Raw genomic sequence first — 17,996 nt, forward strand, 5'->3', positions numbered from 1 at the left:
TAACGTTGCCATGAAACGACATGCCGTTTGTTCGACCCCGAAAAACGACATTCTTGCATGTTTTCTGCGAAACGTATAATTTTTAAAAAAATTAAATAAAAGTCATGAGCAAAAATAAAGTAAATAAAATATTAGATATCTTATTATATTATAAAATAATAAATAATAGATAAAAATTTTAAATATGACAATAAATTATCAAAGTCAAACTTATTATCTTTATTGATGTAGTGTGTCAAATTTAAAAAAAAATAAAATTATTAAAATTATAACAATCTTAAATTTTCATTTATTGAAATAATATTTTTAATTTAATAATTATATCGACATTTTAAATTTATATTAGCGTATTTCCATCCATAACTATCGAGGATTAAGATTGTGAAAATAAAATTAGAATTTAACTTAAATTTATAATCTATACGTTTACTGGCATAACCAAAGCATAAATATTTTTGATATAAAATAATTATAATTTTCTTTGATTAATAATTGACCTTAAATGTTAAAATTGACTCATTCAAAATTGGCTATATTTACCGGTAATGACAAATTTTTATGATAAAGAGATTTAGAGTATATTTTATGTTTTTAAAAAAGAAAATTCTTTTAAAAATTGAAAACAAACGTATTCTTATAATCTCTTTTCTTCAACATTTTACTGATTGAAGATATAGAAGTTAAGGTCCTTAGAAAGTTTAAATTAATAAATAAAAGAATAAGAATATTTTTTTATGAAAAATATTAACCATAATTTTTATAATTGAAGATAAATAATTAAAAATAATATTTTTATTGTTAAAAATATTAATAACCTTAAAAATATAAGCATGCAATAGATATTATGTTTTTCAATAAAAAAATATTATTTTTATATGTTTAAATTTATCTTTAAATTCTGAAGTTAATAAAATCGTATTTTTATTCTTATAATAGTAACACTAATTTTTCTTGTCACCGTATAAGACCTCGAGGTTATTGTCCTAAACTTCTAATAGTATTATTATTCTATACTCATTTATTCTTATATTATATATTAACTACATTTATTTTTTATTTTATGATTCTTTTATTACATTATTTGTTATATTTTACAACTTTTTCTTTCTTTTATTTTATATTTCTCTCTTACCCACCTCTGATTCTACTGCAAATGTAGGACACCCTACCCTACTTTCTACTGCCATGAGCGCAAGGCACATGCCCATGAAATCTGAAGTAACGTCAACTACTTTCAGGCCAACTCTCCCATCTTTATTTTTTTTACTTTCCTATTTTAGCCAATTGGGAAAGAACACACGTAAGTGCCCAAAAACCTTCACTTTTCAAATTTTATTTAATATATCATTACATAATATGTAATTCATGCATTATTTTTAAGTTTATATTAAAACTAATTAAAAATTGTAAAAAGAAAATAAAGTTATAATGTGAATGAGAATTAATGACAAGAATTAACATTTGTGGAGAGAGGTGGGAACTGGTGGGTTTCAGTGGACTATAGACGAGTGTGTGGTTTGGTAGATCTATGACGAAAGAAAATGAAATTAAATGTCGAGACAAATAAAAGGCAAGAATATGAGAAGATAGACTTTAATATTTGTCGGATCAAGTGTCAGGATAAGGATAGATCAAAACCTAAAGTATGTGTAAATGATGTCAAATTCTATTGCCTATTTTTAGAAATTAAATGATTATGTACTATTTGAGATAGAAATTTTAATTGTTTATTTTATATTTAATTTTTTTATTAATTTTAACTTTTAAGATTAAAAATAAGTAATTAATAATAATAAAATTAAAAAATATTTATTATATTTTTATAATTTTAATATAATAATTATGTAATTTTTTATAAAAAAATATTTAAATTTAATTCTAAGAGTTGAGATTAACAAAATTGTTATATTTAAAGTATTATATATAGTGTTAATTTTAGTAATTTAAATTAATAAATTGTTGACGTTATCAAACTAATTGTATTATGATTCACACACTTAAATTATAAGGGGAAATATATATGTTGCCGGGATCATATTCTTGGTTTAGAGCATAATGTTAATTTTATTAAAAATGTTTATGCATTAGATGAGGTAAACTATCCTCATATTAATTATGTCACTGTTTTTCTTAACTAAATGAAAAAGTGCTGCCATAGCTAGAAATGTACTTGCACAAATTTAATGAGCCAGTGTTCGTTTACTGATGGATTGACTGAACAATAGCACAAAATTAAGTTTCACCGTACAAACTATTAAAAATTCTAAATAAGAAAAATTTGAAAATTTGTTTTTATAATGAACCAAAATTTGTTCCACCGTCATGGGATCCATATGTACAAAGTTCATCCATACTCAACTAAAATAAAAATAAAAAAATCGTACTCATGACAAGCGAAACTTATGTTGGATAGAAACTCTAGATGTACATTTCTAATTTTGTATGTATGTAATATACAAATTAATTCTTAAAATTATTAATATCAATAACTTAATGTAAATTATTTAAATGTCATTTTAAAACTAATGTTTGTGAAATAATAAGAATTAGCTATTAATTAAAAAATTTAAAAATAATTTTAGCATAAAATATATTAAAAATACAGTAAAGTCATGATAAAGTTATATTAATGATAAATTTAATAAATACTTATATTTTTAACCAATCCCATTATAGTTAACTTTTTTCTTTCTTATTTTAAATTATAACCTTAACTTATTTTAATGTTGTTCGTTGTCCCATCACTGGTGGACATATCACTATTTGAGTGCATTTATTATTTATTATTTAAATAATTACTATTTTAATTTTTTTTTATAATTATACTCATTATAAAATTGTTTTAAATAAAAAAATTGTTAAACGTATGAAAATAAATACACTCTTTTGTTTTGTATCGCGATTTCATAAGAACTTAAATTTATTAACAAAAAAAAAACATGAAAAACAAAACAAAATCTGCTACACGATGAAGAAATTCAAGTTTCAATGTTAATCAAACAGTGATTAACGAAACCAAATAATCAAACACTAACAATGCAAGTACAACTCTTTTTATACACTCAAAACGACAACTTTTGTGATCGTTACACTACATGCGACTAGCTGGAGTTTGAAGCGGCGCAGCCAATGACCCCATAGCTCGAGCATCCATTCTCAGCACGTGTTTCTGAATCTTCCCCGTCGAAGTCTTAGGCAGCTCTTCCTTAAACACCACCGTTTTGGGCACCATGAAATGCGGCAACCTCTCCCTACAAAACTCCACCACCTCCTCCTCCGACGGCCTCTTCACCAACCCACCCTTCAAGTTCACAAACGCACACGGCGTCTCTCCCCAGAAGTTATCTGGACGCGCCACCACCGCCACCTCATTCACCGCAGGGTGCATGTACAACACCGCCTCCACCTCCACGCTACTCAAATTCTCACCCCCACTTATTATCACATCCTTCGACCTATCCTTTATCTCCAAATACCCATCCTCATGCATCACCCCCATATCCCCCGTGTAAAACCACCCATTCTTCCTCACACACTTTCTCGTCGCTTCTTCATCTTTCAAATACCCTAACATAACACACGCTCCTCGCACCACTATCTCCCCCACCGTAAACCCATCGCGCCTCACGCTCACGCCCGTTTTCGAATCCACCACGTCAACCTCCGTCATCGCCACCGTCCTCACTCCCTGCCTCGCCTTCAGCCTCGCCCGCTCCGTCACTGGAAACTCGTTCCACTTCCTCTTCCACGCGCACGACACCATCACCCCGCTCGTCTCCGTCATTCCGTACCCGTGGCTCACTACAAACCCTAATTCCTCCGCCCGCATAAGAACCCTCGCCGGAGGAGAAGAACCGCCGGTCAGAACATGAACCGGGTTCTTCAGCGGTTCGGTTCTGTTGGAAGCTATCAACATGTTGAGCACCACCGGCGCAGCGCACATGTGCGTCACGTTATGAGACTCAATCAAACGGTAGATGGTGGGCGCGTTGATTTTACGCGTGCAAATGTTAGTTCCGCCAACCGCAGCAATTCCCCAGGGGAAGGTCCAGCCGTTAGAGTGGAACATGGGTAGGGTCCAGAGGTAAACCGGTTGATTTGGCACGAACCAATCCACGAGGGAACTGATGGTCATGATGAAGGTTCCACGGTGGCAGTGAACGACGCCTTTGGGAGACGACGTCGTACCGGAAGTGTAGTTTAGAGTTATTGGGTCCCACTCGGATTTGGGCCGGACCCACTGAAATCCGGGGTCTCCTTTTGTCACGAGGCCCTCGTAGGTGTCAATAATAGGAGCTTGCAGCGCGACGGCGTCGTCAGTGATAAGGACGATACGCGGACGCGTGGTGTTTGGCGGGAAGGAAGAGAGGGCGCGGAGGATGAGAGAGAGAGAGTGAGAATGGACAAAGACGAGTTTGGATTCGCTGTGGCGGAGGAGCACGGAGAGAGTGTGTGCGTCGAGACGGAGATTGAGGTTGTTGAGAATGGCACCGCACATGGGAACAGCGAAGTGGAGTTCGTACATTGCGGGAGTGTTGGGGGAGAGAATGGAGACGACGTGGCCGCGTCCGAAGCCGAGAGAGGAGAGCGAAGAAGCGAGTCGGAGGCATCGACGGTGGGTTTGGGACCAAGTGAAGGAAGTGCTGTCGCAGAGGATTGAGTGGGAGTGAGCGTAGACGATTGCTGCTCTTTCGAGCAAGGTGAGTGGAGTGAGGGGTGTTGAGTTTGGAGGATTTGGTTTTAGGTGGTCCATGGAGGTGTTAATGTTAGCGTATTGGGAGTGTGAAAGTGGTGGAGAATTTGAAGTTTTGTGGTTCTTAAATAGCAGTGAGAGGAGTGATGTAATGGTGAAGAAGCATTGACAGTGGTAGAGTTTGAAGTTTGGAATTATTTTGACGTACTTGGAATTGCAAGCTGCAGATGATGTTTCGCTTTTTGGTTGGGTAGTTAATATGTAGTCAGATATGTGTTTGTGGTCCACGGTCAACTTTATTGCACAGCTGTTATTCATAATTACCGCAGGTTCTTTTTACTATTATCTTTTCTCTCTTTTTATTTAAGTTTTTGTTAACTTCTTTATTTAAACATTTAAGAGTATTATTTTTATTACTTTATTAAACACATAATGAGTACTTCAATTTTAACAGTTTATTATTATTGAGTATTTTTTAATTACAAATATTAATATTAATTTTTTCCTATTTATTTATTTAGAAAAAAATAATTATATGAATTAAATTTTAAAATTTTTTAATTAATTAATTAATTAATTTTTTAACATATTATTTATTTAAGTTCTCTCATATTTCACTTACTTTAAACATTTTCTCACTATTTATTTTATATATTTAAAAGTTTTAAATATTTTCATCTAAACAAAAACAAACAAATAAGAGTTAAAAAGAACTTATAAATAATTAATATAAAAAATTAAACATAATTGAGATATTTTTTAAAATAAATCATTTTAAAAATATTTATATTTAATAGAAAATTTATTTATTTTAAATTTTGCATCATTCTAAAAATATTTTTTTTACTAAGTTACATATAATGTAAAAAATTTAAATTACTTTATACAAACACAACTTTAAATTACTTAAATAATTTATAAAAAAAAAATAGGACATAAGAAGAATGATATTTCACATTGGACTTAAATAAAGTTTTATTTCTTTTAAATTTTATTTTTATTTGATTCTTATATTAATAATTTATTTACTTGTTTCGTTATTTATTTACATATCATCTTAATTAATTTATATGATTGTCTGAGATATAATATAAATGAAATATGTTATTGATGCAACATCCTTTATATTTTTTAAATAAAATTTTAGGTTAAAAATTTAAGACTTCTGAAATTAATATTTGAAATATGAAAGAAATAAAAACTGTACGTATCAATTCTATCTCATATTACATGAGTTAAGAGCGAAGATGAATATTATATGAGTATTAGAGAATTTTTTTTTAATGTGATATTCACCCGTTATCCACAAAAGTAATATCTATTTATTTAATATATAAATTTTTTATTTGACTATTTACTATCATGATTTTTTTTTAAATATAATTAAATTATAGTTCAAATATAAAAATATTTTTTAATTAAAGTAAATATTAATGAATTCTTTTTAAGTTTACATATATATATATATATATAGAGAGAGAGAGAGAGAATGAATTAAAGGTAATTAATAAAATTATTTAATACTTATATTTTTAAAGGAAATAAAATATCTAACTATTGTTTATTTAAAAAGGGTTTGTTTAAATTATTATATGGGATATAATTAAAGTAAATAAATAAAATAAAATTATTATATTAAAAATCATATCATTTTTTGTATTTTTTTATGAATAAATGTCATTAATTTGTCTAAAATGAAGTTATTGGTCTCCTAAATAATTTAAACAAATAGATTAACGTAATGAAAAGGTTGTGAGGGGAATGGTTTGAAAGGGGGACTACTATCTTGCATTTGGTGACCAATAAATTATGTTGTCGGATGTATGGTCCACTCCATAATTCTCATGCTTCCTTTCCATGCAGGAAAAAATGTTAATAATATGTTTTTTTGCGTTTATTTAAAAGATTAAAAAAAACTTGTTATTTTTAAATTTACATTAATTTTTCCTTCATTTTTCCTTTTTTTTTTTTTACGTTTACCGAATAAAAGCAGCGTGAATATGCAATTATTTTTATCCTTTCAATAGAAAACACCTTTAGTCTATGCTAAAATGACTTAATCCTAATAAAATTTGGTGTGTAATTTATAAAAGTAATTTATAAATGAAGGGTTAATAAAAAGAGTAATATATGCAATTAGCTCCTTTCATTTTTAATTTTGTATTGAATATTTTTCAGGATCCAAGTAAGATTAGTGTTGTAAATGTAAATGATACTGTACTTACCTTGTGTTTGCAGATGATGTAATTTTAGTAGCAAAAGCTAGTTTGTCTCAAACATAAAAAATAAAGGAGGTATTAAATGACTTATGTATGGCATTTGGCCTTAAAATTAATTATGCTAAATCCTCTTTGTTTTTTTTTTAATAATATTGACTTTTTTCTTAGGCAATCTATCAATTAATGCTTAAATATTAACCCAATAACCCAGTTTAAGAAATATCTGGGTATTTCAATATCTCACCACAAATCTGCTAGGTCTCAATTTTCTTTCCTTATAGATAAAGTTAGACAAAAATTGTACTTATGAAAAATGAATTCTCTCTCATTGGCTGGACGAGTCACTTTAGCTCAGTCTTGCATAATGAGTATCTCTTCTTATTTAATGCAATTTTTGATAATTCCCTCTTCAATTTGTAATAAAATTAATAGTATTTGTAAAAAGTCTATCTGAGGGTCTTTGGGAAATAATAAATGTCATTTGATTGGCTGGAACCATATTTGTAAACCTAAATTTAAGGGGGGTAAGGTTCAAGGATCTGCATACGATTAATAAAGCTAATGTGATGAAGCTATGTTGGAAATTGATCTCTAACCCATCTGATCTTTGGGCCCAGATTCTTATTCATAAATACAATTTTAGTCTTAGTAACTTTATTAGATCCAGGAGACCCACTAGAGAGTCTCACCTTTGGAAGAACTTTATGTTGGTTTGGCTTCTATTCTCTCAAGGTCTAGGCTAGCAAATTAAAGATGACTAGTCTATCAAGTTCCTCTTCTGATCTTGATCTAAATATCCCAGTGGCTCTATTTGCTGCCAATGGAGCCTGGGATTAGGGCAAAATTTGGCCCTTTTTGCCAAACCCTATATGTAACTCCATTGCCCAGATTAATCTGCCTAACAAGAACAATGGTCCTGACCTTGTGTTTTGGAATTTCTCTAATAATGGGAATTTCTCCATTAAATCTGCTTACTGGCTCCTTGTTCCCCCTGCCCCTCTTTCTAATATGGCCCATGATTTGTTTAAAGTTATTTGGGCCTGGGATGGTCTGCTTAAATTTGTTTTTCTTCTCTGAAAAATTGCTTATGGTAAGATTCTGACTAATGAGGAAAGAATTAAGAGAGGTATGACTAATTCCCAAAGTTGTTCTAGGTGTAGTGATGACTGTGAGTCTATTATGCATATTTTAAGATATTATTACTATGCTGATTGGGTTCAATTTTTTAGCACTGGTTTAACTGCTTGGTTATATTCTAATTTAACAAATTCCTGTATGAGTAACTTTCCTAATTGGTCTATGATATTTGGTGTGGTAATTTGGCATATTTGGAACAATAGAAATGATTTTATCTTCCAACAGTGTTCTACCCAACTCATGAACCTTGCCCACAAGGCCTTATTTGATGCTAGTTATTTTTCTGGGTGTTGCAGGAAAAACTCCAAGTCTCTATCTAACATGATTTTGGATTAAGGAAAGGTGAATTGGATCCCTTCTCTTGCTAGCCAATTAAAGTTGAATGTAGATGGTGCTGTGTCTAAGTCCAGTAGAGCTTCTGCTTGCAGAGGGCTAATCCGAGACAACCTTGGAAATTTTAGAGCTGCTTTCTGCTCTATTCTCAATCTTTGTTTCTCTCTGTCTGCGGAACTATGGGGCTTGTGTATGGGTCTTCAACTGGTTGTTCAAGAAAATATTCAGTATATTTAGATTGAAAGTGATTCTAAGGAGGCCATCAATCTTATCTTAAATATTCAGTATCCTTCTCACCCTTTGTTTGATCTTTTATGTAATATTAGAGAGTACCGTAGAAAGATTAGGTTTATTAGGTTAAATCATATTTGTAGAGAGACAAACTTCTCTGCTGATTCTATGGCTAAAATAGGTTTTGATTTTATGTCTCCCCTTTATCAGTTTAAATCTCCTCCCCTTTTCTTGGTTCCTCTGTTAATCAGAAATTCTTGTAATTGCTGTTATTTTAGACTCCCGAGTTAAGAGTCCCGGTTGTTTGGGCTTGTAAGCCCAATTTATTAACAAAAATAAATAAATAATTAAAGAAGTAAGGCAATTTGACACGATGCTCAATTAGACACTCCAAACTTTCATTTTTTCTCTGTTTGGCCTTTAGTTTCGAAGGAGAATATACTCAAGCAGCTATCCTCCATACTATTAATGTTTTACACGATTTAGGGTTTATCAGAAAAAAAATAAAAAACCATCTTACACAAGTGGGGTGCCATTATTGGAGGTAAACAAATAAGCCCGGCCCGTAGTTGTTTGACCAAATTTCACAGATTTTAAAAAGCTATTCACAGTTTTGGTTTCATCAAGTGATACATTCTCACAGTTCACAAAATAATTAAATAAAAGTTGCATAAATAAAATAATAATATATCTTATTGAAAAATACATAATTTATTTCAATTGACTATGTCAGGGTTGGAAAGCCACTCTTAAGAAGAGAAGAAGAAAAAATCAGTTAAAATTTTAGAATTTGAGTATGTGATTGAGCCTGCATCTTGAATTTCAGAATAATTTTTCGCATATGTATCACAAATTAAAAGTAAATAAATTTATTAAGATAAACATTATGTGATTTTATCTCTCAATATTTCATTCTCTAGGACGATAAATTTAATTTATATAATACTAATTTAATATTTTGTAGAATGTGTAGGTATTTTATTTAAAATAGATATAAATAATTTGATATTTAAAGAATAAAATTTGTATAAATAATTATATATAATTATTTTAAATAATAATTTCTTTAAAATATTATTTTGACTTAGTTATATAATTATAAATAATATATATCAAAATAATAAAGATTTAATAAAATTGAATAATTTTAAAATAATATTTTTTATCATATAGTGTTAAAAAAATTAATTAGATATCAATTAATTAATAACTATAATAAGAGATAAGACTCTTAAAAGTAAATTTTAAATTTAAGAAAATAGAAAGAATTAAGATAATTTTTATTAAATATAAAAATAGGTATTTGAAAAATATTTAAATTTTATACAGGGTAATAAGAGAAAGTAAAGTAATAATTTTAATTTTTAAATTTTAAAAAATTGATAAATATATAGATAAAAAGTAAAATCATTGAAGTTTAATTAATATATTATTCTCAATCAATTTAAATCTTAAAATGCAGCTGCAACAAATTATAAAAGTGAATAACTCTATTAATATTTCACTTTATAAATAGTACACTCTAATTTATAATATAAAAATTAATCAAAAATTTACAAAGGATTAATTTTTATTTTTGACAAATTTAAGACACTAAAATCATTGGATTATATATATTTACAGAGAATGAAAAAATTATTTTTAAAATAATATAAATTTTAATAGATAATTCTTATATCAAATAAAAAAACTATAAATAACTTGTCTGTGGAGATGATTTAAAAATTTATTTATTATGCTAACTTTTTATAATTATTATTTATAACTCCTCTTACTTTCACTTTAATTATTTTTTATTGTTAATTTTATATTTTGATAATATTTAAAAATTTGCATCCAAATAAGAAGGTTAAGTTTTACTGGAGAAAGCGATGATATAAGATATTATTGAGAATTCATAGATATCAAGTTGGATTATGAAGGCAAGAAGATAAGTAGGAGGGTAAAAGTCAATACATTCTAAATTTACAATGGATAGCTTTCTTTTTCACGTAATTGCGTTCCCATTGAAACTTTAAAATCATAAGAATCCAAAGATCAAAGTCAAAGACAGTCTCCACTGTATGCAGCGAAATTATTTTGTTATGTTCATATCATGCAGCTGCGCGTGGTGTAGGTGTAGAGAAGCCGCTGCATCTTTTGTGATTTTCGTAAATGCTTGAACACATGGTGTTGAGCTAATAGGCCTATGATTGTTCTTGTAGTTCAATCGGTCATTAATATAACTTCCCATTCTTCTGGAAAAGACTTGAAATCGATTAAAGCTAGCTAGCACAATATAACTGTAAGTAGGTCAAAGTGAAATCGGTTGCCATCAAAATGTGATTGTCCAATGAGCAAAATAAAGGAAGGAAATTGGTCTCGAGTTTGGGAACAAAAAAGGTGCTTCAAAAAATGCTAAAGTATGATTTGATCATACATTTAAAAAAGAGAAACGCTAACTATCATTTACCTTTCTTTTAATCTTTTCAAATTATTTATTCCAAGTGTCATCCATTAATTAAAAAGCACTTATTCCCATTCTATCCAAAAGGAAAACTGTAAAAGGAAGAGATAAGCGAAGAGGACACATTCAACACCCAAGACAAGCTGTCCGTCATCCACCTTATCCTTCTGAAATGAATTCACTTCTGCATCATTCGTTTAAATTATTTTATTACACATAAAGATAAAACCTTGCGATGCAACGTAAGAATGAAAAATTGACCCCACGGCAATATCATCTCCGTCACGAAACGATCACGGCAAGACACGTGTAAGTTGAATCGGCAAGAACCATTTTGGAGGCATTCACCGATTTTTGTTTCAGATTCGACTTTGCGTGATGGGTCCCATGTCCTTGGCAATCCGTCTCAGAACGAACTTCTGAATCTTCCCCGTCGAAGTCTTCGGAAGCTCATCCTTGAAAACCACCGTTTTAGGAACCATGTAATGCGGCATGTTCTTCCTACAATACTCAATTATCTCCTTCTCCGTCGGTTTCTCCCTCACCCCTTCCTTCAAACTCACGAACGCACACGGCCTCTCACCCCAATACTCATCGGCTCTCGCCACCACCGCCGCTTCGTTCACCGCCGGGTGACCGTAAAGCACCGATTCCACCTCCACACTACTCAAGTTCTCGCCGCCGCTGATAATCACGTCCTTCGACCTATCCTTAATCTCAAGATACCCGTCCTCATGCATAACCGCAACATCCCCCGTGTAGAACCACCCGTTCTTAAAACAACTCGCGGTTCCTTCAGGGTCCTTGAGGTATCCTAGCATTAGGCACCCTCCTCTCATTACGACTTCACCGATAGTAACCCCGTCGCGCTTCACGCTCTCCCCTGTGGCTCCCACCACGTCCACCTCCGTCATGGCCACCGTCCTCACCCCCTGCCGCGCCTTCAGCCTCGCTCTTTCCGTCGCCGGCAACCGGTTCCACTTCTGCTTCCAGGCGCACGACACCACCAGTCCTCCGGTCTCCGTCAATCCGTAACCGTGGCTTACGGCGAACCCCAGGGACTCAGTCCGGTGGAGCACCGCAGCTGGAGGCGGCGCTCCGGCGGTTAATATCTGAATCGTGCTCTGGAGCGGTTTATTGTCGGGGGAGTTAGTTAACATGTTGAGAACGACGGGTGCGCCGCACATGTGAGTGACGTGATGGCGTTTAATAAGAGAGTAGACGATTCCAGCGTCGAACTTGCGGACGCAGATGTTGGTGCCTCCCACGGCTGCGATCCCCCACGGGAAGCTCCACCCGTTAGCGTGGAACATCGGGAGAGTCCAGAGATAAACGGGGTTCTTTGGAACGGCCCAGTCGATGAGCGAGTCGACGGTTATGATGAATGTTCCCCTGTGGCAGTGAACCACGCCTTTGGGAGACGACGTCGTTCCTGAGGTGTAGTTAAGTACCATTGGGTCCCACTCGGAGTTGGGCCAGACCCAGTTGAAACTTGGGTCGCCTTTGTTAACGAGGCTCTCGTAGGTGTCTATGAAATCGACGGTGGGGGAAGGTTGGGCGTCGAGTTGAATCGTGGGGTCAGTGATGAGGACGAGGACTGGGCGTCGAGTGTGTTGGGGAGGGAATAACGATAAGGCTTGGAGGACGACGTCGCGTGAGGCGCAATCGACGAACACGAGCGTGGATTCAGCGTGCCGGAGAATGACGGAGATGGTGCGGGCGTCGAGGCGGATGTTGATGTTGTTGAGGATAGCGCCGGCGAAGGGGACAGCGAAATGGAGCTCGTACATGGCGGGAATGTTGGGGGCGACGACGGAGACGACGTGGCCGCGGCGGATTCCGAGGGAGGAGAGGGCGGAGGCGAGTTGGAGGCATCGGCGGTGGGTTTGGGACCAGGTGAAAACGGTGTCGTTGTAGATGACTGAGGGAGTGTCGGGGTAAACGGTGGCGGCTCGGTCCAAGAAGCCGAGAGGGGTGAGAGGGGAAGAGTTTGCAGCGCTTGGCTTAAGGTGTTCCATTGAGTTTGTGTGTATCTGACTCGGAGTCGGAGAAGTACCATATAAAGCATGAATGCGTGGCCATGACTGCCATCGATTATCATTTCACCTACGCCAAGTCAATGTATGTATGATTAGTCTTACAAAATACTCTCAACGTTTATTTTTCAGCAGTGTGTTGTAATATTTTTAGAAAATTTACATTCTCAATTTTTAGAATTAATATGACAACGGCACTAGTGAATAAACTATAAAATATAATAAAAATATACATTATCTTGTCATTTTTAATATAGTTAAACATAAATTTTAATGCAGAATTTTATTTTTATAATCTATTTTCCATTTACATGTATTTTATGTAAATAATACAATTTTTTTTCTTCTTATAAATATTCTGAATTATTTAAGAAAACATATTAAATAGTTTAAAACGATAAATACATGTACTTTTTTAATTTTTAATTATTTTATAAAATAATTAAAAAAACATCACGAGAATATATAAGGAGATATAATATATTTTTTTAATCTGCCACTTTAAAAATTTAACATAAAAATTAAACGACAAATTTAATATTCTCATTATATTCATCTTAATAAATGTTTGATCTATTGCAGCTTTTATCTTTATTATTAATTAATTGGTTTTAATTTAAAGAATAAATAGTAAAAAATAATTAATATTATCTTAAGTTTTTAAAAATAACAGAAAAATACATAACAAAAATCTTAAAAAATAAAATAGAAAATAGAAAGAGGATAATTAAAGCATTAATTTTCTATTAAATACGGTATTGGGGAGTGGGATCCAAACTCTGTTTCAGCAAACTTTGTTTCGGCTTTTGGCTAAATGACAGAGGGGGTTATAAAAGGATATTTTAAGGGGGTTTCAATATCAGATTCCACAGTACTTTTAGATTCCGATGCTCCACGTAACTCCAACCCTCGGCCTCCGGTCAAATTTTGCTTAACTGGAATTTAAATGAATTGTAAAATAGTTTTTTATTTCAATTAAAATTACAAAAAAATATTACAACTTTATCTCTTTTCTTTTTAAATTTCACTAACATTGAAAATTTTCTGTACAGTCAAATTTATAGTCATTTTTGTTATTAGTTATATACGTATAAATAACTTCATTTTAAATAATTAAAAAAAACAAAGATCAATAAATTTCACAATATTTATTATATAAATTAGAAAGTTTTCAATTCTCATTCATTTTAATTTTACTGTATGATCATATTGAAAAAATATATTTTTTATTAATAATTATATAATTATAAAATATTTTCATATATATCATCTCAACATATATATTATCTAATGACTCATCCGTACTAAATATTGGTGAGATATAAATATTTAAAATTGAATTAATTTATTAAAAATTATAAGAATAATGACTTTATTTAAAAAAAAAAAAATTGGTTGAGAAGTATCTGAAACTCTTAAACTTTTGTAATATGAGAATCTTTACCTAACAAGTTTCTTTAAAAAAAAAAGATATTATATTTTAGCTATGGCCATATAATAGAGCTAAGAAAAATTTAAAAATTTATAAGTTATATACTAAATATTGTGGCTTTTATCACTTTATAAAGACTTTTAAAAAATGAAATAATTTGTACATGTATGACTGACAATAAAATGATCACAAAGTGTGACCATAGTATATTTTACTAATGTTTCTCAATGTTTTTGTAGTCTAAAAAGAAAAAAAAATATTTTTTTACCAAATTTAGTTAAGTAAATTTTACTTTTTGCTAAATTTACTTAAACAAATTTTACTGCAAGCTACTTGTATTAAAAAAAGATCAAAATTCATTTTTTCAAAGTATATCAGTCCTTGATAGCTCATCAAAATTTAACTAATCTATTTTTAAACTATTAGAATAAATAAAAAAATCATATATTTTATTGTAATTCAGATTAATTTTTATTTTTATTGTTAAATTTGAACTAAATTACATTTATAATTTGTTTATATTACTTTGTTATTATATCCAACATATTTTTCTCAAATTTATTATTATTTAGTATGATATATATAGTATTTCTATGTATTTTAGAATCTAAACTCTTTCCTCGATTGAGTATCATTTATTTTTCTTTCTTTATCAATAAATTCACTTTTTGATTAATTATTTTCTTCTTTATATTTTTTAATAAGGTTCTGTTTTTGGATTTCTTGGACAAAGACGTGTCCTTCTATGGGGAGCACTGTTCCTCCTTGTTATTTGTCCATTTATTTTTTGAGACAGAGGTGAGGTTCAGTTATGGTTTATCTGTTTATTCCTACTTGCCTTCGTCTCCACCACCCTTCCTCTTAACTCTGCCTTTGCAACCTTTCCTCTTCTTTCGGTTAAAAGAGTCACTATAACAACAGTATCGTACACTTTTACACGATGGTCATGATGCATTTTGCCCGTTGAGCTTGCTATCTATCTTCTTCTTCTATTCAATATTATTGTGATGATTACATATGGCAAGCTATAAATTTGTATCGGTTTCAGATGGCTGATAATCTATTAAATAATAATAAAAAATATTATCATTCATGCATGATTGATACTAGTATTAACATAGTAAAAAAATTATCATAAATTTAAGTTTAAATAAATTTTATTTTAAGAATCAATTTTTAAAATTGTATTATTTAAATAAAAAAAAGTCTCATATATTTGTATTGAATAATGACACATATTCAATTAGAAAATATTGACATTTTTTATGTAGTAAATTGTTAGATTTTCTTAACATTTTAGAGAATAAAAATATTATTTAGTACTCTTTAAGAAGAATGAGAAAAAAAATCACTTTTATGTATTATGTTTTTGGATTTTTTTAATACGTGAATAACTAGAAAAAAATATATTAAATGATAAACAATGAATTTTAATTTCTAACATATTAATTTATTTTATATTTATTCAATACCCTAAACAAGGCTTAAATCATTCAATTTTTTACACTGCATACGTTACGATTCTATGAACTTGTTAAGAAAATAAAAATATTAAATGATATACAAATAAAATCTTTTTCATTTAATATATTAAATAACTTAATGTTTTAAATTTGTAAGTTTTTACTTGATATCTATAATGCTGTTATTAACAAAGAAGAAACATTGATTTAGTAAAGTTCAAAATTTATCACTTTAACTGCGGATTTTTTAACGTCATCTTTCTTAATGAAACTATTAAATTAATTTTTAGGTTAATCGATTCTAACAAATTCATTAATTTCAATTGCTAACATGCAATGCCATGCTAATTGCTAAATGCTAAGAATCCCATAGGAGTTTGCATTCTGCAGCCTTTGGCCCACTCATTGGATTTGGACAGTCTGGTTAGATCTGGTTGTGTTCCCCATACATGAGAGCACAGAAGATGGGGGAGCTACAAGATGAAAGCAAATTTTAGCTATAATTTTTCGTTTTTTTTTAATATTATTTTTAACTAAAATTAAAACAATATATATTTTTACTTGTGTTAACTTTAATATTTTATTTTTATAAAAAATAAGCGTCAAGTTAGTTAAACTTAAATTTTACACTAATTATTTTTTATAATAATTTTTACAATACGTTTATAAATTAAGAAGTTTATGTCTTCTTGTACGTAAAATAAGTATTACTGTTAATAATGAAATTAATAATTTATTTTAAAAATAAATATTTTTTAATTTTTAAAATATTAAAAAATATATAATATTCTTTTAAATTTACGTGTATTATAATATATACTTTTTTTTTTGTTCTAGTAATATTTTTTTTAGTTAATTATATTTTCTAGTCATATAATACATAGGTATCTCTTATTCCTTTGAGATAACAATATATACACACGCTTCTACAGTTGAATACAAAAACAATAAGTTTAATCTTTGCTTCTTGCTGGTAACGGGATGTTGGAAAAAGATAAAATAAAAAATATAGGTAAAAAAAAAAAGGGATAAGTGAGTAATTTCACGCATGGTGCATATTAGAGTTAACCTAACTCTATATTATCCTTTTGTTTGGGATATGAATTTCTTTCGGTTGTGATAAGACTCATCATTCAGTTTTATTTTTGTTTAAATAAAAATATAAAAAATGATAAAAAAATTTATATAAAATTAACTTAAACAAATTTTGTTGACTTACATATTTATTTAAGAAAATTATATATATTTTTTTAATTTTTTTTCTCCTTGTATTTAACACTTTTTTTTTAATTTTTATATTTAATTATTTTTAATTTTTATATTTAACTTTCTTCTTTTTTTTTATATTCAACTCTTCTCTTTCTCTTCTCACTCTTATCCCACTCAATTCCTATCTTTTTCTTTCATACTTAACTTTCCACCCTTCTCTCACTCCTCTACCACCATTTTCATATCACTCACTTTCTTTATTTTCATATTTCTTCTCTTCTCTCACACTCAGTCTTCATCTCCTTAAGTATATAAATTTTGTTTAAATTAAAATAATTCACTTAACCAAAAAAAATTTCTTAAATTAATTTTGTATAAATATTTTTTATTATTTTATGTATTTTTACTTAAACGAATCACAACTGAAGGACATTCAAATTTTTTTATTTGAGAGCTTTTATAACAACTCCCGATATTACAGTTACAAAATATTGAAAGAGATAAAATTTAACTACAATTCATTTTTATATTTCTATTCTTCAATTAAAATTACATTTTTTTAATAATTAACATTAACCTTTTAAAATAATGCATAAATTATTGAAATAAAAATAAATTTTAAATTGAAAAATACTATTATAGATAGATTATTACAGTTATGTCCTTTTGAAAGTTTAGAGCAAGCTATGTAAGTTAGCCTTTGGAGAAGTTAAATAATTTTTTAAAATGTTAAGTATAAAAAATAACTTATGAGATAAATTAAAGTCATTTTATGTTTTAAATATTCTCATAAATAC

At 30.0% G+C, this 17,996-nt stretch overlaps 2 protein-coding genes across 2 annotated transcripts; both read right to left on the reverse strand.

The window, feature by feature from the left end:
* Positions 1-3,091: 3,091 nt before the first annotated feature.
* Positions 3,092-4,753, reverse strand: LOC113874451 (probable acyl-activating enzyme 6). The gene has a single exon (XM_027512672.1). The coding sequence runs from the start codon at positions 4,751-4,753 to the stop codon at positions 3,092-3,094; it is 1,662 nt and encodes a 553-aa protein (XP_027368473.1).
* Positions 4,754-10,481: 5,728 nt separating this feature from the next.
* LOC113846886 (probable acyl-activating enzyme 5, peroxisomal) lies at positions 10,482-13,770 on the reverse strand. Its single transcript, XM_027475609.1, has one exon. It carries the CDS (start codon positions 13,075-13,077, stop codon positions 11,419-11,421), a length of 1,659 nt encoding a protein of 552 aa, XP_027331410.1. The 5' UTR covers positions 13,078-13,770; the 3' UTR covers positions 10,482-11,418.
* Positions 13,771-17,996: the final 4,226 nt, after the last annotated feature.

The sequence above is a fragment of the Abrus precatorius genome, unplaced genomic scaffold (genome assembly GCF_003935025.1).
Source record: "Abrus precatorius isolate BTA unplaced genomic scaffold, Abrus_2018 Scaffold8, whole genome shotgun sequence".
Lineage (NCBI taxonomy): Eukaryota > Viridiplantae > Streptophyta > Magnoliopsida > Fabales > Fabaceae > Abrus > Abrus precatorius.